A 23,412-nucleotide genomic window follows, 5' to 3' on the forward strand; every position below is an offset into this window, starting at 1 on the left:
AACTCTTCGGATTTGAACGATTCACACAAGTCACCTAATTGGTCATGAAAAAAGCGAGTTTCGCTTTTCGGCGCGCTGTTTGCATCCCTGAAAATGGCTGTCTAAACCGGAAGTGACCAGATTTTGAAATCCATCAAAATCGGCCCACTGGCGGTTAAAATCTGGTCCCTTCCGGTTTAGACAGCCATTTTGAATTTTGAAAATGTCAGAAATGGATTCAGCATCATCAATAACCCCTAAAACCACTCCAATATTGCCCAGATCAGCCAAGTCAATTTTGTTGAAATATTGCCCATATAGGCAATTATGCTAATTTATGCTAATTATGTCAGTTATGCTAATTGCCCAATATATATAAGTTAGCATCCAGCAGTTTCTGAATACTGGGGACCCATACTATATATTTCTAACATAAAACTTTGGGGTACTCAACATTTCCGGGTTCACAATGGGGCCCTATGGGCTGGCAAGTAGACTATTATGTTTCATTTTTACCGTCATTAACAGCATAATAAATGACTTGCAGCTTGTTACAGGGAGAGTGGAGGCTCTCCGCTGTCACTGCTCTCCTCAAGTAACGTGTTTATGACAGATAAGACTACACAAATACACCCATCCTAACATGATAATCCATTGATCCACCGATTGATTATTAAAAAGGCTTGGTTGGAAACAAACGCATACGACCGGGAGGAGGCAGGAAAACAGCGGAGAACTGAGCCACGTGTCGGCTACTACGGGTACGAATGTAAACACAACGTGACAGAAAGTCATTGTCGAGTCCGTCAAAAAAATTTAAAAATATTAATTCAGACTAAAAAAAGTTTTTATGGAAAAGCAATACTTTCATTCTGTACCCCTCAAAACGCCCCGTGGATGTATTATTTTTGGAAAAATATAGCTTTTAATAAATATTCTACATATTCAACCTTTAACATTAAATTCACATTTGTACATGGAAACAAGTTGGTCATCATTGGTTCCAACCAGAATCTTTAACTCAAGAACTCTGGACGTGGAAAACAACATCTTAAAGACTTTTCCAAAACCTTCCAGAAGTTTTCTTACCTTAAGGACATTGGGCCTCATTCACAAACTGTTCTTAAGAACAAATTTGTTCTTAAGTCCTACTTACGAAGTTTTTACGAAGATTGTGGCATTCATGAATGTTTTCTTATCCAGAATTTGTTCTTAACTAAGAACAAAATCTACGAACAGTCAGGAGTATACTTACGCACTTTTAGGTGCTGAGACTTCTGCAAAAATAACCGATTATAGCATTTTCTTTTGTTCTGCAGTTGTATGATATTATATGATTTGAATAAGAATTATTTTCTTATCTTTTATGATGTTTTTAATAATCATATATATTAATAATAATAATTGACAAATCATTGCAGTCTCTTAAAAAACATTATAGACACTTAATTCATATCATATCTTTTTTTTTTTTTGGGGGGGGGGGGGCATACATCTGCCGATATGATTTTTTTTTTTCCTAATTGCGGGCTGTAACAGTGCACTTACTGTAAGTGTTCACACTACACACAACTGTTTTTTTTAATATATGATAATATGATGATATTTATGATGGCACACGTGAGAGTGTGGTCTCTCTGATAACAACCAAAGAGCTGCATCCACTGCTGACGCTACTAAATATAAATATAAAATATAAACTAAATATAAGCCTTTTGTTTGTTTCTTAGTTTCATTCCTGCCACAGTAGCGCCACTTCACTACTTAAGTTCTTTTTACGTTTGGAGTCATGGTTCTCCCTCCCAGATTTTCATTTGAGCATTTCAACTTTCTTTCTCACTTCACCTTCTCTGCTCAGTGCCTGTGGTCTCTGTGTGCACACGGCCCTGCAGTCTCATGCCCTTTTACGGGCATTGATGGGGCGGTTACCTATGCTAATCCTATGTTAATTAGACTCACCTGGCACACGCCCTCAACTTACGAGGAGATGGCATAAGAACACAGCTGCGAACAATTCTGAGGCTTACGAACGCGTTGATGAATCTGACGTAGGGTTTTCTTAAGGAACCTCTTAAGAACAACTTAAGAAAGAATCTAAGAAGGTTCTTAAGAAGATATTGGTGAATGAGGCCCATTGAAACGTCGACAGACTGAACTGCAGCCGCAGCTCCAAGACGTCTCTTATTCAAACATCTTAAAACAAACTCAACCTGGAGCAAAACCTCTTCTGTCAGACTGAACTGTAGGAAGAGGAAGAGGAGGAAGATGAGGACTCACCGGGACGACGCTGAACTCCACCTTCTCATTCAGCTCCAGCTTCTTCTTCTCGATGACCTCGGCCATGCTGAAGAACAGCTGGGGGTTCTGGGTGCACTTGATGAGTCCAGAGTTGTCGGTGAACTCGATCACGATGCCCTGGTGGAGTGGATTGTACTTTATTCAGACATCCATCCGAGACATCCATACAAAATACTTTCACACCTTTAACACGCATTCAAAACAGTGAAGGGTGCTTCCACTCTATTACAAATAGGTCAGTAAAAACAGTCTGTAGAACTGATCAGGGGCCGTATTCACAAAGCCTTTTATCTTACCGCTAGGAGTGCTCCTAACTCGCACTAAAAGTTTTTACGTAGGAGTTTTTTCTTAAAAGCTATTCACAAAGCCGCTGAGTCCTACTCTTACTAAGGATAAATCACTAAGAGCAGAGTAAGAGTAACGCCCTGGTGACGCCCCGTTGCTATGGATTACGTCAATTCTCGTGCACAAATTCGAGGCGCTCAACACGGTGATTGGTTGTTGAGTGCCAGCGGCTCCCCCAAGCCCCCTCTGCAGCAATTCACAGTCCTCCATACATTTGCCTGGCTGCAGCCATTTCTGATTCTTTGTGAATAGGTCTTACTGAGTTAGGAGTCCTCACCAGGACTTTTAAGCTCTCCCAGACTTAGGAGCTACTTTTAGGCCTAAAATACTTTGTGAATTACTCTTATTTTAAAAAACTAGGAGTCCTAAATTTAAGACTGACACGCCCACTTTTTTTAGGAGTTGCTCCTAAATTCGGCCCTTAGGAGCTACTTTTAACCTTAAGATTCTTTGTGAATACGGCCCCTGATCAGCAGCTCTTTAAGTTAAGTGCTATGTGCGCTGTGGTTCAACAGAGAAAAACTAAACCAATAGAATAAAAGCAACAATACATAAATAAACTAGAGTGCTACATTGCATATAAAAAAGAATTATATGATCAAGAGTGAAATAATAAAAGTAATAAAACAGTAACGGTGGTGAGACACACGTCCCCGTCAGATCGTCTCCACGCGACACAAACACAAACTCTGGTCGGTAACGGATCAATAACAGGAGCTGATGAACGGACTCACGTGTCGGCGTTGCTCCGTCGACTCCTCGAAGGAGTCGGGGAGAATCTCCACGTAGGTCGCTCGCTCCTCCTTGGTCTCACGGTGGGTGGCGATGTTGAAACGCACCTGAACACGTCAGGAAACAGAGGTTCAAACATGGTGTTAAATCATACAGCCCCTTTTCCGTTAGCACTCCCCGGCTCGACTCGACTCAGTTCTTTTGCTCATCCACTCGTACGTAGCACCTACACTGCAAAAACTCAAAATCTTACCAAGAATATTTGTCTTATTTCTAGTCAAAACAAATCTCATTCTACTTAAAATAAGACTCATCATATTAAAAAGCAGCTTGTTTTTAGACACTTTTTACTTCTTTCAAGCAGATTTTCACTTGAAATAAGAAGAAAAATTTGATAGTGGAGCAAGTTTTTCTTCCTTATTACAAACACAAAAAACTTGCTTTCACTGGCAGATTTTTCTACTTATTTCAAGTGAGAATTTGTTTGAAACAAGTGAAAATGATCTAAAAACAAGTTAATTTTTAGGTGATGAGTCTTATTTTAAGTGGAAAGAGATTAGTTTTGACTAGAAATGAGACATTTTGACAAGAAATAAGGCGTGTCTTGGTCATATCAGATTATACTTATAATTTGTTTTTTACAAAATGTAGATTGAAACATTAATGTAGACAACTGTTTTTTGTTTTGTTTTGTTTTTTTACTCTCCTATGTGTTAATGTTTATCTGTAAAGGATCCTCAATGATGCTATTAACGTGGGTGATCTATAAATGTCCTTAAATTATTGAAAACACCACACTGCTCATTCACCAACAATGCAGAGATGTCAGTTCTTGGGCGCTTTTGCAAAACCCATATTCCTCCACCAGGAGGCGCTTCCATTGGACCAATGCTGTCCTTACTCTCTTTTACACTAGTTGCGTTTCCATCCACCTTTTTTTATTTGCATTTTCAAAAATTGCCAATAAATACTTGGATGGAAACGCCAGAAATTCGAAACAAGGCAGTAAATGCGCATAAAGGTTTATACGCTTGGAGGGGGTGGATTTGTCAGCGTATCGATTAAAGGAAATGCGAGTTTTTGTGATGGAAACAGATGATGTGAATTGAGGCAGAGTTTGTGGGTGAAGCTGCTGGACTTCACCCAGCGACGCCCCGGTCTCCCAGCTCTCCTCTCTGCACCGCAACACAAACGCTCCGTAACCCATAATGTTTTGTTCATGACGGTTCAGACTTCACAATCACACGCCGTAACATCGTGTATGTTATGTAACATTATCCACCGCTACATTTATTGATTTTTCACCGGCTTCGTATGTAAACAGATGCACATGGAGGAGAGGAGCATAACCAAAACGGAGGAAAAGCGAGTGGACTTGCACAGTTCCTACTGTCTTTCTGTGTAAATATCTCATGTTACAACATGAAAACCTGACGCTTATATTCAAGTGCAGCCTATATGTACAGTATTTTCTTTTAAAATGTAGCTGGTGCAGCTTATACAGGTGCGTCTATAGTCCGGAAAGTACGTAAATTGTCCATGATGTTGAGTGTCAGCTGAGTGTCAACTGTTGGATACAGTCACGCTCTCTTATGGCGTAATCTCACGGCGCACCACTCCTCCTAATCGCAAAACACTAATGAATGGAAACGGTCATAAATTTGCATTTGCTTTTTGCGCATTTTCACAAAATCCGCTTTTAAAATTCGATACGACTTGGATGGAAACCCAACTAGTGCTCTCGTCCAGAGGAGCTGCAGAGCTGCAGGTGAAAGACGAGCGGCGAGAACAAACCTTGTCTCCGTCCAGCATGGTGGCGCCGGTCAGCAGGTCGCAGCGGCCGAAGGTCAGCTGCTTCTGTTGGCCGTTGACGGTCATCACCAGCCGGCCCATCTCTGGGTCTGGTCTGGTGGGTTCAGCCGGCGCCTCCTTCTTCTTCACCTCCTCCTGCTGCTCCTCCTCCTCTTTCTCCTTCTTCACCTTCACTCCTTCTCCTCCTGCTGCTCCCTCAGGTTTCCCCGCCACCTCCTCCTCATCCTCGTCCTTTTTCTCCTCTTTAATCTTCACCTTTTCAGAAGAAACAAAAAAAATTGAAATCTAATAACTTAATAATAACATGTAATGATGGTATGAATCTGCATAGAGTTGAACAATTCAAATATTTAGGATTATGGCTTGACTCAGAACTTACTTTCAAACCTCATATTGACTTCATTCTTCGTAAAATCAACTTTGGTATCAGTGTTTTATTTCGATCCAAGAATTGTTTTACACTTAATGTTCGAAGGAAACTTGCCCTACAACTTATTCTACCTTTTTTTGATTATGCTGATGTAGTATATCTAAACGCATCTAAAACCAATCTTCTACCCCTCAACACAGCATATAATCGTCTTTGTAGATTTGCTCTTGGTTGTTCTTTTTACACTCATCACTGTATCATGTATAATGCACTTAACTGGCCCACCCTCAGCATAAGAAGACATAATCACTGGTTACAGTTTATTTTTAAATGTATACACTGCAATTATCCTGCTTATTTACAACAATTTTTGATTCCATATTCTACAACATACCATTTACGGCACTCATCTCAGTACTTCTTCCTTACCCCCACAGTGAACAAAACAATTGGTAAAAGAGCATTTATGTACAAAGCGCCTTCAGACTGGAATAATCTTCCTTTAAATTTACGCTCATTGACCTCTTTTCATAGGTTTAAATATTCTGTGTCTTCTTATTTTGAGTTAAATTGCACATGTTTCAGATGATTTATATCTTTTTTTTTTTTTACACTGTAATTTTTAATTTGAATATTATGTTATTATTTTACATTTCTCTTAGTTTATTTAGGCTATTGCTATGGCCATTTGCGGCCATCGAGAGGTTGTGTCCATTTTTGTACTTATTTCTTTTATGTCTGTGTTGATGTCTGTTGTCTTTGTTGTTGTATGTTTGTAGATTGTTGATTGTGTCTTGTCTCTTTTTGGTTTGTAATGTATATTAGGACCCCCTCGAAAACGAGAGGATTCCTCTCAAGGGGTTTATCCTATTAAATAAAATTTCTGAATGAATGAAAAAAAAAAAACATTTATTCAATTCCTCCAGATGTTCTCCCATAGAGATGTCACCATTATAGATTTTCTGTGTACGATTATTGTCAGAGAAATAATCACGGTGTTATGATTATCATGATTATTATGCATTCATTAATTTACATCGTATGAACGTGTAAAATCAAATACAGTCAAGATATAATTACATTACTAATTATTTACACTAAATATTTTAAGTCTCTACTATTAATATATAACCATTAACCAATTATTAATCCTGCAGGGGAAGTGTTTTAAATATTCAAGTCATTGATTGTCATCTATACCAAATGTTTAAGTTTATCATTGTTTGTTTTTTTAGCACAAATGACTCGCTAACATTTAAAGTCCCCCTCCCTCCCGCGACCATATTTGGTTATTTTAAAACATTCTCTGTGGTCTTTAAATTGTGATTATGAAGTTTTTAGCCAAAATCAAAAAACCTGTGCCATTTCCCAGGGCTCTCCTTCTGCACAGCACCAGCAGAGGGATGCAGAGAGATGCAGATGCAGAGCGGGGTGGGAGCTTGTAGCACTAGTGCCCTCCCCTGGAGCTGTGACACGTCAGCTCCAGTCTCCCTGAAACTGCCAGTTTGCGTCGGCCATTGGTTCACAGCAGTTTGAAGGCAGAAAAACTCAGAAATGCAATTTTGCACTTCCTTTTCTGCTGATATGTCCTCTAACACAAGAAAAATGCCACAGGAACATGTGAAAAGCACGAAAAACACGATTTTCATGGGAGGGGGTCTTTAAATTCCTACCAATCGTATGTTACGTTAGGTAAACGGACCAGTATCAGGGTTTCTGCAAGTACCAGCAAATCTAATTTAATACTTTTTAATGCCCTTTTTAATGTAATTTCAAACATTTTTAATGCCCGTGACTGCAAATACTATACGTGTGCGTACATACCTTATACAGTCTATGGTACATACACTTACCTATATACACATACACACACCCAGTTACTTGGTTCTGCATGTTTATCACACCAATAGTGGTGCTGCACCGACTGCAATTTTCTGGCCAATCACCGATTTTTAAAAAGCCTGACCTGCCGATTCCGATTTTTGCCGATAGCGATTAAAAAAAAAAAAAAGAGTCAACAGTAGCCTGTCACCACCTAAAAATATTAATTTAGAAAATTCTCCATTTCTTCACCCATGTTTAATTTTTTACTTAAATTTACTGTAGATTAACTGTATAATCCCCCTATTTTTCTGCTCTCTGTGCTCTATAGGGATGTAATGATATCAAAATCTCACTGTATGAATCAATGAATTTTTTAATGCCTTTGAGCATCGAATTTAATTCCTTTTAATGCCATTTAAGGCCTTAATTTCAGCAAAATATATTTAATGACTTTTAATGCATTTTAATGACCTGCAGAGACCCTGAGTATTTCTTACATTTACCTTCACTCTGGTGCAACATCTGCCTCCGTGCTTCCAACATAATCTATTTTTGGAAAGTGACGGTATTTGGAAATCTTTACGATTAATTAATTGTGGCGTTTCATACCGCGATTAATTGTGAAAACAAATAATCATGACATCCCTTCTCTCCTCTTCCTCCTGCAGCAGCAGGTGTGTGTTTCCTCACCTGTCCGAGCAGCGCCTCGTTCTCCAGCGGCTCCTTCTTGATCTCCTTGCGGGGGAACTTGGAGATCGCTCTGAGCACGGTGCCTTCGAAGCGCTCCTTGCTGATGTCGTCCATGGTGCAGGGGTCTCTCATCTTGAAGCCCAGCGGCGTCCACTGACGAGACAAAACACCACCATCATCATCATCATCATCATCATCATCATCGTCAGAATGCGTTTTACAGATTTTCATTGAAAAAAAAAAAAAAAAAATCCATGCATTTACTGTGACTACCGAAACCATGGAAACGTAAACATAAAATTCCACCGGAAGAGCAAAACCGGCAAAACAGGCTACGTTGTTGACGTTCGGAAAAAGGTGGATAGAGATGAGCGGGTGCATCAATGAATATGACACATGCAGTCGGCAATTATGAACTTTCTTTTTTTAAAGGAGAATTACTGTTTTTTACAATCTGGACCTTATTTCTATGATAAACTCCGATCATTTCCTCCCCCAGATAACTTTGGTGTCATTCCAAGTGGTTGTGATGAAATGAGCTCCAGCCGAGAGGCGCGTATATCCGTATAATGGAGTCTACAGGGTCTAAATAACACATTATCTGCAGAGAAACTCCTTCATTTCACCAAGATTTAGTTCTGATAGGCTAGTGCTATTCCCCTCTGAGTCCGGGATTAGCTGTTATCAACATCCGGGGTCTGTAGGTTGACCTACAGACCCCGGCGCTCAGAGATGACATCATCCAGGTCAGAGGTCAGTAGGTCAACCTACAGACCCCGGATGTTGATAACAGCTAAAGGCCCATTTATGCTCAACATTAACTATGCATACGGATACGGACGGAGCCTTTCGTCCGTACTCTACGTTCATTTCGTCTGTTTTTCGTCCGTTACTTTCCACAAAGCTTACAGATACGCACCAAACGGAGCAGTACCACCGGAAACCGTGGGGGCGCTGTTGCTGTCACTAGCCGATACGGAGCCTAAATCCAGTGTGAGACAGAAGAAGAAGAAGACATGATGGCTGAACGAGGGAAAAAAATTCTCCGTCCTCCAGCTGTGATTAATTTAACGGCCTTACCGACCACCGCATCACATAACGAGTCCGTTTTCTTCTTTTATTTATTATGTAGCTACATTATCAAGATCTCCTCCGTAGTCGCCATGTTTGTTGTCATAAACTTTTGACTCTGAGCTGCCCCCTGGTGGATGTATTGGATAACATCCATGCCAACGTTGAGGACGCATGGAAGTATGTGAGCAGTGACGGTAACAACGTTTGAAACAGACGCATACAATTGACCCTTTGTTGGCCTTCTGATTGGTCTGCTGTTCCACCAATCAGAGCGCTTCTCCCCATGTCACGTGTTGCGCAACATTCTAAGGTTGGACAACCCTGGAACGAAACCCTATGAAACGAGATGGGTAGACAGCAACTTTTGGGCAAAAACTTTTTTATAATTTTTCAATATGGTTAAAATGTGTGTCTGGGGTTCCTGCAATAGCAACTCACAATATCTGGAACGTATTGGAGTCATTTTTATCCCATTCCCTAAACACAAGACACCAATAAACATACTTAGCCTAACATATAATATTACTTTAAGCTTCTGTTACGTATTTAATTGAGCTTAATAATAGGGTTTGGGGGTGGTCCACTAGGGGGAGCTGTAGGCATAGGTCAGGGGTTAACTGCAAAGTTTTGTTTGTTGTTGTTGTTGTTGTGCAGTCCTCATGAGAAGTGAGCCTGTTTTCCCTGGCTGTACTGAAGTGCTATTGAAGCTCATTCATTCTCCAGTCCACTCTCTGGTCGTGTTCATAGACAGAGAAGATCTAATACCTTCAAAGTTATCTAGCAAACGTAACATTACCGCTGCTAATGTCTTTTTAACTTTGTGAAGTTTTACGAGGAGAAACGGGAGATCGGCTGAGATTAGCTTGTAGCTAACGTTAGCTAGCGCCGTTAGCTACTAGCTAGTGAGTGACCAAAACAATGATTTTTCCCCATTTTTCGGAAAAGTCGGGTAATGCCCGTTCAATCGCTCTTTAGCCACGTCTGTCTTCTATCACGGACACCATTTTTCTGATATGTAAGTTAATTCAAATTTCCCTTACTAGCAATTTAAATCTTCCTAATTTTCAATGGTTTCCAATGGGAGTTAACCCTTCCGTGACCATTGTTTGTCCAACCTAGCAACAGTAACCGTGGGGGGCGGGGCCTTGACAAAGGGTCAATTACGTCCGTAAGTGGAGCATAAATGAGCCTTAACCCCGGACTCAGAGGGGAATAGCACTAGCCTATCAGAACTAAATATTGGTGAAATGAAGGAGTTTCTCTGCAGATAATGTGTTATTTAGAGGCTGCATTCTGCTGCCCTGTAGACTCCATTATACGGATATACGCGCCTCTCGGCTGGAGCTCATTTCATCACAACCACTTGTAATGACACCACAGTTACCAGCCAATCACAGAGCGGGGACTCGGTCAGCGACCAATGAGACATCGATCGACTGGCTCCTTACTTTGTCCTTGGCGGCCGCCAGCGCCGCGGCCACCTCCTCCTTCTTCCTCCTCTCGGCCTCCCTCTCCCGCTCCTCCTCCTCCTCCATCTTCCTCCTCTGCTCCTCCTCCTGCCTCCTCCTCTTCTCCTCCTCGCGCCTCCTCTTCTCCTCCTCCTCTCGTCTCTTCTGCTCCTCCAGGATCTTGTCCTCCACCCTCCTGGTCCTCCGCAGCCGGATCGCCCTCTTCTCAGACTTCACCTGCAGAGGAAGAGACACGTCGTCATGGTGATGTCACCTCCCGACCTGTGATGATGTCACACCCCCGTGATGCATAGATATATATACGTAGATGCCGCATTCTGGCTTGTGAGGAATGCCACACGGCGGCCATCTTGGTGGGGAGTTCCTCCTGAGCAGCATCAACAGTCAGACCATCAGACCGTCTGACAGCTGTGAATCTGGTGAAATGCAGAACTTTTCTCCAGTAATAAGTTGTTTTATATTATATAAACTGTTATGAACTTGTTGAATTTGATGTAGGTAAGTTATCTGACATAAATGAAACTAACGTTAACGTATCATAGGGTGGGATATGTGTTACTAGGGATGTCACGATTATAGATTTTCTTGGTACGATTATTGTCAGAGAAATAATCACGGTATTACGATTATCACGATTATTATGCATCAATACATTTCACAACACTATGAATGTGTAAAATCAAATACTGTATAGTCAAAATATGATTACATTACTAATCTCTTAATATAGGACCAGTTATTAATCCCCCAGGGGAAGTGTTTGAAATATTTAAGTCATTAATTGTCATCTATACCAAATGTTTAAGTTTATTTTATTCATTTCGTTACAATTCAAATGACACGCTGACATTTAACTTCCCACCAATTCAGTGTTACTTTAGATAAATGGACCAGCATCTGTGCATTTACCTTTACTTTGGCGCCACATCTGCCGATATGTTTCCAACATAATCTTTTTCGGAAAGTGACGGTATTTAGGAATCTTTACGATCAATTAATTGTGGTGTTTAATACCACGATTAATTGTGAAAACAAGTAATCGTGACATCCCTATGTGTTACATTTAGTGCATATACCGCTAGTTAATATTAATAGTTTGTTATTTTGTTGGCTTATCAGCTGTTTCCTCCGGCTGTGGTAGTTGTGAGTTTGTGGTTGCCATGGTGATGAGGCTCCCTATATAACTGTGCTAGGCCATATTAAATCAGTGTCATGGCACTGACATTAACCCTATAACTGCTAAGGTGAGTTATGTAGCTGAGTTGTAGTATTTCTATTAAAACAAACAGCTTCAGTGATAGACCTCTAACTCTGGAGATACAGGAAGTAGAAGTTAGACTCCTCCCCCCCAAGATGGCGGCGGTGGCTACAATCCGTTCCAATGGGCAGCAGCGTCAGAGGCGGAGGCATCTACGTATATATATCTATGCCGACCTGTGATGTCACACCCCCCTGTGATGGTGATGATGTCATGGTTACCATGGTGGTGGTGAACTCCACCTCCTTGTGGATGTCGCCGCTGTTGAACTCGGTGTCGCTGAAGTTCTCACAGAGGTCGAAGTGGAGTTCACCGTGTTCGTCAGAGTTCACGATGCCGTCGTCGCCGAGGTAGGTGATGACGCCCTGGAGACACGGGGAGCGATCGGTTATTGGTCAGTAGTGATCAATGGCGATAGGCGGTGATCAATGACCAGTATTGATTGGTGGCGATCAATGACCAGTATTGATTGGCCGTGATCAATGACCAGTATTGATTGGCGGTGACCAATGACCAGTATTGATTGGTGGTGACCAATGACTAGAATTGATTGGTGGTCACCAATGGCCAGTATTGATTGGTGGTGACCAATGACCAGTATTGATTGGTGGTGACCAATGACCAGCATTGATTGGTGGTGACCAATGACCAGTATTGATTGGCGGCGACCAATGACCAGTATTGATTGGCGGTGACCAATGACCAGTATTGATTGGCGGCGACCAATGACCAGCATTGATTGGTGGTGACCAATGGCCAGTATTGATTGGCGGCGACCAATGACCAGCATTGATTGGTGGTGACCAATGACCAGCATTGATTGGCAGTATTGGTGGTCACCAATGACCAGCATTGATTGGTGGTGACCAATGGCCAGTATTGATTGGCAGTATTGGTGGTCACCAATGACCAGCATTGATTGGTGGTGACCAATGGCCAGTATTGATTGGCAGTATTGGTGGTCACCAATGACCAGCATTGATTGGTGGTGACCAATGACCAGCATTGATTGGCAGTATTGGTGGTCACCAATGACCAGCATTGATTGGTGGTGACTAATGGCCAGTATTGATTGGTGGTGACCAATGACCAGCATTGATTGGCGGTGACCAATGACCAGCATTGATTGGTGGTGACCAATGACCAGCATTGATTGGCGGTGACCAATGACCAGCATTGATTGGTGGTGACCAATGACCAGCATTGATTGGTGGTGACCAATGACCAGTATTGATCACTATTAATCAGTACTGATCAGAGGTGATCATTGATGAGTATTGGTGAGTATTGCTGAGTATTGGTGAGTATTGGTGAGTATTGATCGGTCTCACCAGCTCCCTCTTCTCCTTGGTGTAGCTGAACGTGAACGGGATCTTGGGTCTGATGTTGGCCGCCCTCCTCTTCCTGGTTACCATGTCGACCAGCAGGTTGATGAGCACGTGGTCGTTCTTCAGCAGCGTCACGCCGCAGTCGCGGTGGGCGAAGGTCACGTTGGTCTTGACGGGGCCGATGTTGGCGTGGATCTGCCCCGGGTAACCTGGCAACGTGGGCTGGAGGGGGGCGGGGCCGACGGGACAGGAAGCAGAGAGACGGCACGTTGCTTAGTGACAGGTGGAGGGAGGGGGAGGAGCCTCTGGGCCTCGTGACATCACACACGTCATAATAGACTGGCTCGTCTCCCGAGTTGGTGAAAGTGATATGGCAACATTTATTTTCATGTCTTGCCTCACTCCCGAGTCCATGACCAGCAGATAGACACCATCCTTTCGACTGTGCGTGCAGTAACCATGGAGATGGAGCCGTATCGCGTAATTAGCTTAGCTCAAACACTGGAAGTGTATGGGTAGTGTTAGCCTGCCTCCACCTAAAGTCTCTAATTAGCTTAGCTCAAACACTGGAAGTGTATGGGTAGTGTTAGCCTGCCTCCACCTAAAGTCGCTAATTAGCTTAGCTCAAACACTGGAAGTGTATGGGTAGTGTTAGCCTGCCTCCACCTAAAGTCGCTAATTAGCTTAGCTCAAACACTGGAAGTGTATGGATAGTGTTAGCCTGCCTCCACCTAAAGTCACTAATTAGCTTAGCTCAAACACTGGAAGTGTATGGGTAGTGTTAGCCTGCCTCCTACCTGAGCTGAAACCAGCAGTCAGAAGCTGATTTCATTTTAGCTCTAAACTCTGTAAATATATCACTTTATCCACATTTCAAACATGTTTAGGTGAGAAAGTAGCCGTTTAGATCAGCAGTGTGTCGTTAATTTGTCTAAATACCAGCTGTTTACTATTTTGATGGGACGAATTCGGCGCTACTCAAGCTAGCCGTTGTGACCAACGCACTTCCCGTTACTTTCACAAAATAAAACACCCGTTGCCCTTTACATACAGAAAACCGTGACGATAGAATTTGTGCTTTTACTTTGAAATAGGAAGCTAACCTACCCTCGATGTAGCTAGCTTGAACCAAAATAAAGCGTCTTTGCTTGAACCCTCCGTTTTGACCGATCTCGTCCCGTTAGCGGCATTTGACCGCTCAAGATGCCTTACCGGAGAGTTTTGTCAGCTCTGAGACGAAGATCGGCCCGCCGGTTTCTGTTTAGAGTTGCTGAAGAGTTTCTCTGATGACTTTAGGTGGAGGCAGGCTAACACTACCCATACACTTCCAGTGTTTGAGCTAAGCTAATTAGCGACTTTAGGTGGAGGCAGGCTAACACTACCCATACACTTCCAGTGTTTGAGCTAAGCTAATTAGCAACTTTAGGTAGGAGGCAGGCTAACACTACCCATACACTTCCAGTGTTTGAGCTAAGCTAATTAGCGACTTTAGGTGGAGGCAGGCTAACACTACCCATACACTTCCAGTGTTTGAGCTAAGCTAATTAGCTACTTTAGGTGGAGGCAGGCTAACACTACCTATACACTTCCAGTGTTTGAGCTAAGCTAATTACGGCGATACGGCTCTATCTCCCTTGTTACTGCACGCACAGTTCAAAGGATGGTGTCTATCTGCTGGTCATGGACTCGGGAGTGAGGCGAGACGACACGAAAAAAAAAAACGTTGGCGTATCCCTTTAAAGCCGATCAGCTGTATTGATCAGCGGGCGCGGCGACTCACCGTGGGCTCGATGATGGTCTGGCTGACGATGCCCTCGTAGAGCTCCGTGTCCAGCTTCATGTTGGGGCCGAGCTCCAGCTTCCCGTTGGCCTTCCCTCGCAGCGAGTCTCCGTCGCTGTCGCCGCCGCTGCCGTTCTCCGCCTCGGGCTCCGCCTCCTGCTCCATGGCAACGGTGGCGGTGCAGAGCGTCAGCAGCAGCGGCTCCTTCACCCGCCTGATCCGGATCGCACGGTTACCGGTTTTCAGCTGATGGGAAAACAAAGGGAAAAGTCATTTGGATTTTCCCCCTTTGCTTTGTTTTGTTTTCATTTTAGTTTATTGCTCTTCATTTGTATCTTACATTTCTATTTAGATAGATAGATAGATAGATAGATAGATAGATAGATAGATCATTCTTATGCGTCACATAAAAACGAAATTATGTTTCACACATCCACCGTTCGAGATCAAGATCAGTGCATTCATTTCAACAATAAATAAGTAAAACATGTATAATTTAAAACAACATATAAAATGAATGATCATAAATAAAAGAGAATAAAAGTTATCATTAGATAAACACTCTAAAAAAATCAGTTAATTCACATTCTTCTGTGAATTAATTTGTTCTTTCATCTGCTATTGTTTAAAGGAATAGTTCCCCAAAAAATTCAGAAATTCAGTCATTATTGACTCTACCTCATGCTGATGATGAATACTCCAGAGTAGTTTTTTATTCCTTAAAGTGCATCTGGAGACCCGGGAGGCCGGTTCCTAGTCCAACCAAAACGTCCATGAAACTACACAACAACCATTTAATATTCCTCCACACTGCTCGTCCACTGCAACCCAAGTGTCCTGAAGGGAGATAGTCCAGAGTTTACTGGAAACTACCTCATTTAGGACATTTTTACAGCCTAAACAGTCCTGGATTGAATGTGCCTGTCCTAAATGAGGTAGTTTCCAGTAAACTCTGGACTATCTCCCTTCAGGACACTTGGATTGCAGTGGACGAGCAGTGTGGAGGAATATTAAATGGTTGTTGTGTAGTTTTATGGAGGTTTTTGTGTCGGGCCCTATTATTATTACATATAAAGTTTTGGTTGGACTAGGAACCGGCCTCCCGGGTCTCCAGATGACCTTTGAGGAATAAAAAACTACTCTGGAGTATTCATCACCAGCATGAGGGGGAGGCAATAATGACTGGATTTCAGTTTTTGGTGAACTATTCCTTTAATGTTCTATGGCAACAGACCTGCTCCAATAAAAAAAAACATGCGACACACTAGGCTTGGGCGGTATCCAAATTTTGATACCGTCAAACTTCCTCCACATTTTACCACGGTATACGGCAGAGTCCTGCACGGGTCCAATTTTGGAAACCCGCGCCCGCCCGACCCGTTGGTTTTTAAGCCCGTGTCCCGACCCGTCACCCGTGATTATTTCTGAATACAACCCGGATCCGACCCGCCCGTCAATATTAAGACCCGCTGGCCGACCCGCTGCCCGTTAGATCGCCGTCATCACCGGCGATAACGGGGTACAGCTGTACTCTTCAGAAAAAAGAAAAAAGAAAAGAGAGGGGGGGGGGGGGGGGCGTACTCTTTCGCGGCTATTTCCGGAACGGAGAATGATAGCGGCGTAATTCTTTTTTTAATGAAAGCAGGACACTTCAGCCTTTACATTGATCCCATCGGTGTGTTTGTAGCTTACCCAGAAGCTGAGCAGTCAAGCCATGACAGGCTAAACTCCAGGGAAAGCTGTGAGCGGTCACATGAGCGGCCAAAGATCGTTTATTTACATCAAGATGCTGCTCTGTTGTTGCCGTGTGTGATTAAAAAAAAGATTTGCTACGCTGGTTCATGCAGCTGCGCGTGAGTTTTCCTCTGTAGGCCGACACATACACCCGCTACCCACCCGCGTTCATGTGAGTTCCGCCCGACCCGTGAATTTTCACAAGACAGCTGATCCACCCGTTGAACACCGTTTTTGCGGGGTACCCGTCGGATACCCGCGGGGATCCGACCCGATGCAGGACTCTGGTATACGGTATTACCGTGACTAATTAAAAATTATGACGTAAGTGGCATTACCAAACATTGGCTTGTTACTGAATACTAGGGCTAAACATTAGCAGACCAAAATCTCATTGGTCGATTGGTTGCAGGAAAAAAAAAAAACATTTGGAGCCCTGTCTTGTCAAAATTAAGTCAAAATCAATATGACCGAACTGTATATGAAAGGCTATAGGGCTTTTATTTTGAAGGGCGAGATACAGGAAGTCATGACACGCACTCGCTGGGGCATAACGGTTAAACCCGACCGACTTGTTGAAACTAATCAAGTTCATAAACTGTGTGCAGAGCGATCTGGCTGTGTGATGTGTGTGTGAGTGAGAGTGACTATGGCGGAACGTGTCCGACGGGGGAGCGGGGGGGGGGGGGGTGGGTAAAAGTCGGCTAAAACATATAAACTAACTGAAAATTCAACCACACATACAGTAAGTGCTACTGGACATATAATCAATTTTAGACATTAAATTACTTTTATTTAATATTTAATCCTCATCTCCTATATAAGTGCATTGCATTTTTTCATGACGGTATTGAAACTGATACCGTTGCTATTTTTAAACACCTGCAGTATACGGTATTACCGTAATACCGCCCAAGCCTACGACACAGAGAATAAAAGATGGCGGCCGAGTGTAACGTCCTCACCACGGTGACGGTGAACTCCACCTCCTCGTTGACGTCCTCGGCCGTCAGCTCCACGTCGCTGAAGTTCTCCCTGATGTCGAAGGGAAGCTCGCCGTGTTCCTCCGACTGGATGACGCCCTCGCTGTCCTTCAGGCTGACGATGACGCCCTGACGACCCCACACACACACACACACACACACAGACACACACACACACACACACAGTCACACACAGGTTATTGATCTGCTGCTGACGACTACAACCTCCATATCCACTGGACGACCTGTTTAGCTTTGATAGATACCGTATTTTCCGCACTATAAGGCGCACTTAAAAGCCTTTAATTTTCTCAAAAAACGACAGTGCGCCTTATAATACGGAGCGCCTTATATATGGATCAATTGGTTGATTCATACTCAGCTCCATCTAGGGGATGCATAACGTAACCCCAGTTTGACTGCAGTATCTTCTATTCTACCGTAGATGACCAAATAGTCGCCCGCGTGCAAATACGCGCCTGTGCTCTAATAGCCGCCGGGGTCCGACCTCATTTGGCAAAATAAACGCCGGTTCAATTAAACGCCCGGGCGATTAAGTGTTTACCATAGTCTTGCACAGAAAAAAAAGTATCACCGGCTCTCACCTCTTCTGTCAGTCAGCCCCTCCTCTCGCTCTCTCTCGCATGCAGGCGCACACACACACACAGACACACACACACAGGTGCGCCAGCGGGATAGGTCGCGCTGGACTACTAATAGACAAAGACAAATAGATAAATGCGCTAATGTACAGTGTTGAAATTACTGCAATCGACCCCCCTCCCGCTATCATTCATAACACTGATATGATCAGCTCCCTGTGTCGCGGTAACACAGACAAACTGTCTTTTAATTTATTGTCTGATGTCAATAACGATGTCGGGAGTAGTTTTGTTCCAGCGGGTGACCACCTTGTTCTTTGCATGATGGTCTGGTGCTGCTCATTGCAAAAATAAATTGTAGCCTGTTGCAAATACGCGCCTGGTTCTTATAAACGCCCGGGCTACTAAATGGTCATCTACGGTATGCGCCTTATAATCCGGTGCGCCCTATATATGAAAACAGTTCTAAAATAGGCCATTCATTGAAGGTGCGTCTTATAATCCGGTGCGCCTTATAGTGCGGAAAATACGGTAGATAGATTGATAGATAATTTATTGTCTGCCCCAAAGGGTAGCAGCAGAAATTTGTCTTTGACAGGGCTCATCACTTTACATACACTCAATAAAAACACAGTAAGGCAATAAAAACATTTACAACAAATAAAAAGCACAATAGCAGCAAGTCAATTTGGGTTGTTTAGGTTGGAGGAGTTCTACTGTTGAGGGCTGTGACTGCAGATGGAATGAATGATTTTTTGTAGATTGATTTTCTGGCCAGGGGGGCTTTGTACCTCCTGCCTGAAGGGAGGAGGGTGAGTGAGGAATGGAGAGGATGTGAAGGTTCCTCTGTGATTGAGATGGCTTTCCTGATCACAGAGCGCTCATACAGATGGGACAGTGGGGTTTGTGGTGAACCCATTATTTTGCTGGCTTGAGCTGTGATGCGTGACAGTTTTGTTTTCTGTTTGCTGGTGAGGAAGTTGTACCAAGATATGATACTGAAGGTGAGAATGGATTCTATGAGTGACCGGTAAACCATTGTTAAAATCTTTCTGCTGACATTAAAATGCCTCAGCTTCCTAAGCAGATGGAGACGCTGGAGTGCTTTGTTGTAGATGGTGTCGGAGTGTGTTTGAAAGGACAGGCGGGTGTCCATCTGTGTCCCCAGATATTTAAATAATAGCTTCATGTTCCTCTGATTGATCGACGACCTGTTGGTGAAACTAATGTCGACAAACTGATGGAAAGTTTGTCGTCGTCGTGTTTTATTTTGAAATTTACCGGATGCTCGGTGCGTTTGACTTCCTGTGTGGGGAGGCGATCTAATCGACGTGGATCGATGCGCAAGAAAAAGAGACCTGCTGTGTATTCCTGTCGGACGCCAGAGCTGAGACGGACCATGGACCGCGTGTTGGAGACTAGAGCTGCAACTATCGATTATTTTCATTATCGATTAATCTGTCGATTATTTAAACATTTAATCAATTAGTTGTTTGGTCAATAAAATGTTAAAAAATGTTAAAAAAAACATCAACCAGTGTTTCTCAAACCACCAGACGACATCGTCCTCAAATGTCTTGTTTTGTCCACAAACCAAAGAGAGACTCAGTTTATTGTCATAAAGGAACAAAGAAACCAGAAATATTCACATTGAAGAAGCTGGAATCAGAGAATCTGGACTTTTTTTCTTTAAAAAACTACTCAAACTAACAGATTAAAAAAGTTATTAAAAAATAATATTATTGGGGCGGTGCGTGGCGCAGTGATTAAGGCGGCCGCCCCATGTAGAGGCTACAGTCCTACAGTCAGGCAAAAAACGCCAAAAAATATACTTAAAAAAAATATATATGATTAATAAATGTAAAACTGAATTATAAATACCAGTGTGCTTATAAACTGCTGTATGTAGAATTTTTTTGTTGTAAATTTTTTTTAAATGAGTGAACGGAAAATGTTAATTTAAGAAGGGTCGGCAAAATAAACTGATGCTTCAGCCTCTTACACCTTTTCGGTCAAAGTGAATTGTATTGCTTGTTGTGTTTTTGTTCCGATTTGTTTTGTTTTGTATTTATACCTTTATATTTGTCTATTGTATTTGTTTTTATAAGACCGAAATAAACACACACACAAAAACAAACAAACTGATTATTAGATTGTCAAGATAGTTGATGATTAATTTAATAATCGATTATTGTTGCAGCTCTAAGTGGAAACGCTCTGATTGAGTTGAATGGGGTCAGACTGCTGAGACGGAGCGAGTGGAGGTGTGGGGGGGGACCTGCGAGCTGAGGTGTGTGTGTGACCTCTGACCTTCTCGCGCGCCTCCTTGGTGTGGCTGAAGGTGGCGGGGATCTTGGGCCGGATGTTGGTGGCTCGTCTCTTCTCGGTGACGATGTCGGTCAGCAGGTTGATGAGCACCTGGTCGTCCTTCAGCAGCGTCACGGTGCTGTCCTTCCTGTCGAAGGTCAGGCTCGTCCTCAACGGCCCCAGGCTCACGTGCACCTGGCCCGGGTACTGCCGCTCGCCCGGCTGCACGCAGGGAGATAACCAGCCGGTCAGAGACAAGGAGAGAGGAGAGAGGAGAGAGGAGAGAGGAGACAAGAGTTTGTTTTTAGGTTGTTTTTTTTTCTTTTTTTTAGAAATCTTAACACTGGTTTCTTTAAAAAAAAATGTAAAACTTTTTTTTTCCTTTTAGAAATCTTACCACTTGTTTTTTTGAAACTTTTTTTTTCCAAAATCTAACCACTTACCACTTGCTTCTAGAACTTTTTTTTTATTTTTTAGAAATCTTACCACTTGCTTCTAGAACTTTTTATTTTTATTTTTTAGAAATCTTACCACTTGTTTTTTTGAAACTTTTTTTTTCCAAAATCTAACCACTTACCACTTGCTTCTAGAACTTTTTTTTTATTTTTTAGAAATCTTACCACTTGTTTCTAGAACTTTTTTTTTATTTTTTAGAAATCTTACCACTTGTTTCTAGAACTTTTTATTTTTATTTTTTAGAAATCTTACCACTTGTTTCTAGAACTTTTTAAAAACTTTTTTTTTTCTTCTTTTTTAGAAATCTTACCACTGGTTTCTAGAACTTTTTTTTTTTAAAGAAATCTAGCACTTTTTAAAAAACTTTATTTATTTTAGAAATCTTACCACTTGTTTCTAGAACTTTTTTTTTTTTTAAAGAAATCTAGCACTTTTTAAAAAACTTTATTTATATTAGAAATCTTACCACTTGTTTCTAGAACTTTTTTAAAAACTTTTTTTTTTCTTTTTTTAGAAATCTTACCACTGGTTTCTAGAACCTTTTTTGAAACTTTTTTTTTTTTCAAAATCTAACCACTTACCACTTGCATCTAGAACTTTTTATTTTTTTTTTTAGAAATCTTACCACTGGTTTCTAGAACTTTTTTTTCTTTTTCTTTTTTAGAAATCTCTTTAGAAATCCTACCACTTATCATCCAAACCATAGAGAAAACAGGAGTATTCAGAGTTCATCTTAAACCTCTCTAATGTTTTATTCTGTGCAAACTTTTAAAAGACTCTTCCTTGATCTTGTTGTTGAGACAAAAAGGAGGCGGAGCTACTGACCTGGGGCTCTGTGATTGGCTGGCTGACAGGAGGCGGGGCTACTGACCTGGGGCTCTGTGATTGGCTGGCTGACAGGAGGCGGGGCTACTGACCTGGGGCTCTGTGATTGGCTGGCTGACAGGAGGCGGAGCTACTGACCTGGGGCTCTGTGATTGGCTGGCTGACAGGAGGCGGGGCTACTGACCTGGGGCTCTGTGATTGGCTGGCTGACAGGAGGCGGGGCTACTGACCTGGGGCTCTGTGATTGGCTGGCTGACAGGAGGCGGGGCTACTGACCTGGGGCTCTGTGATTGGCTGGCTGACCACGGCCTCGTAGATCTCCATGTCCACGTTCTCCGTTCCACCTGGAGCCACTTTCACGTCCGTCGCTATCAGACTGTTCTGCTGCAGAACCACAACCAGAACCAGAACCAACAGACACATCAACATCTGGATCATAGCAATACATATTAAAGGGATAGTTCACCCAAAATTGAAATTTCCCTCATTATCTCCTCCCCCTCATGTGGACTAAGGGCTGGGAGAAGTTTCAGAGTCCTCCGTGGCTTCTCTGAGTTACAGGGGGTCTCGGCGTAGCAGTACATGTCCATATGACGGTTGCTAATGGATACCAACTGTCTTCGTAACAAAAAGACACACCAAAAAACATCCAGATACCTCCATGCTGCTCGTATGTAATGTCCCTCTTGTATTGAAGCCCCAACATGAGAAATTGTGAGCGGCAGAACAATTTCTGCAAAGGCAAGCAAAGCAGTGAACTGAGACACTGGGAGCTTCCGCTACAAACAACCTTAAAATATAGACTTATTTAATTTTTTCCGGGACAATTTCTCATGTCGGGGCTTCAATACAAGAGGGACATTACAGACGAGCAGCATGGAGGTATCTGGATGTTTTTTGGTGTGTCTTTTTGTTATGAAGACAGTTGGTATCCATTTGCAACCGTCATATGGACATGCACTGCTACACCGAGACCCCCTGTAACTCAGAGAAGCCACGGAGGACTCTGAAACTTCTCCCAGCCCTTAGTCCAGATGAGGGGGAGGAGATAATGAGTTGAAATTTCAATTTTGCGTGAACTATCCCTTTAAGTTTAACCAACTCAATCGATCGATAAAAAGAGAAACAGCAGGTGTGGGTGTGTGTGTGTGCAGCTGAATAAACGGGCGATTAAAAAAACTCTGCTGCCGACCAAAACCCTCAGAGCTTCAGGGACTGAACTGGACTGAAACGAGTGAATTTAACAGGAAGTGGTCCGGTCCAGTTCCCGGTCCAGTTCCCGGTCCAGTTCCAGGTCCAGTTCCTCACCTTCTCCTTGCAGGCGGTGAAGTGGACTCTGACCCCGGGCGTCATGGCCTTGGGGTTCCCGAAGAAGGCGTCGAAGCTGAAGGTGAACTTCTCCAGGTCTTCTCTCTCGATGTAACCGAACGACGGCTGAGACAGAGACACAGGACAACCATGAAGCTCCAGTCCTCAACTTTCTTATGAAAAATAATTAACTGATGAATAAACTAATACTTTACAGACAAGATTCTTTAAAAAAAAA

The 23,412-nt window shown here is 42.7% G+C and overlaps 1 protein-coding gene across 1 annotated transcript in view; it reads right to left on the reverse strand.

The window, feature by feature from the left end:
- The window catches only part of LOC146972907 (uncharacterized), a 41,460-nt gene that overhangs the window by 13,729 nt on the left and 4,319 nt on the right, over nucleotides 1-23,412 (reverse strand). Inside the window, 12 exon segments of the mRNA XM_085799130.1 lie at nucleotides 2,257-2,394; nucleotides 3,357-3,461; nucleotides 5,149-5,421; nucleotides 8,051-8,203; nucleotides 10,573-10,809; nucleotides 12,073-12,216; nucleotides 13,183-13,401; nucleotides 14,960-15,205; nucleotides 17,659-17,805; nucleotides 20,589-20,807; nucleotides 22,143-22,250; nucleotides 23,175-23,300. Coding sequence (XP_085655256.1) covers nucleotides 2,257-2,394; nucleotides 3,357-3,461; nucleotides 5,149-5,421; nucleotides 8,051-8,203; nucleotides 10,573-10,809; nucleotides 12,073-12,216; nucleotides 13,183-13,401; nucleotides 14,960-15,205; nucleotides 17,659-17,805; nucleotides 20,589-20,807; nucleotides 22,143-22,250; nucleotides 23,175-23,300 — 2,115 coding nt within the window.

The sequence above is a fragment of the Trachurus japonicus genome, chromosome 15, assembly GCF_045865225.1.
Source record: "Trachurus japonicus isolate A0001 chromosome 15, Traja_1.0".
Lineage (NCBI taxonomy): Eukaryota > Metazoa > Chordata > Actinopteri > Carangiformes > Carangidae > Trachurus > Trachurus japonicus.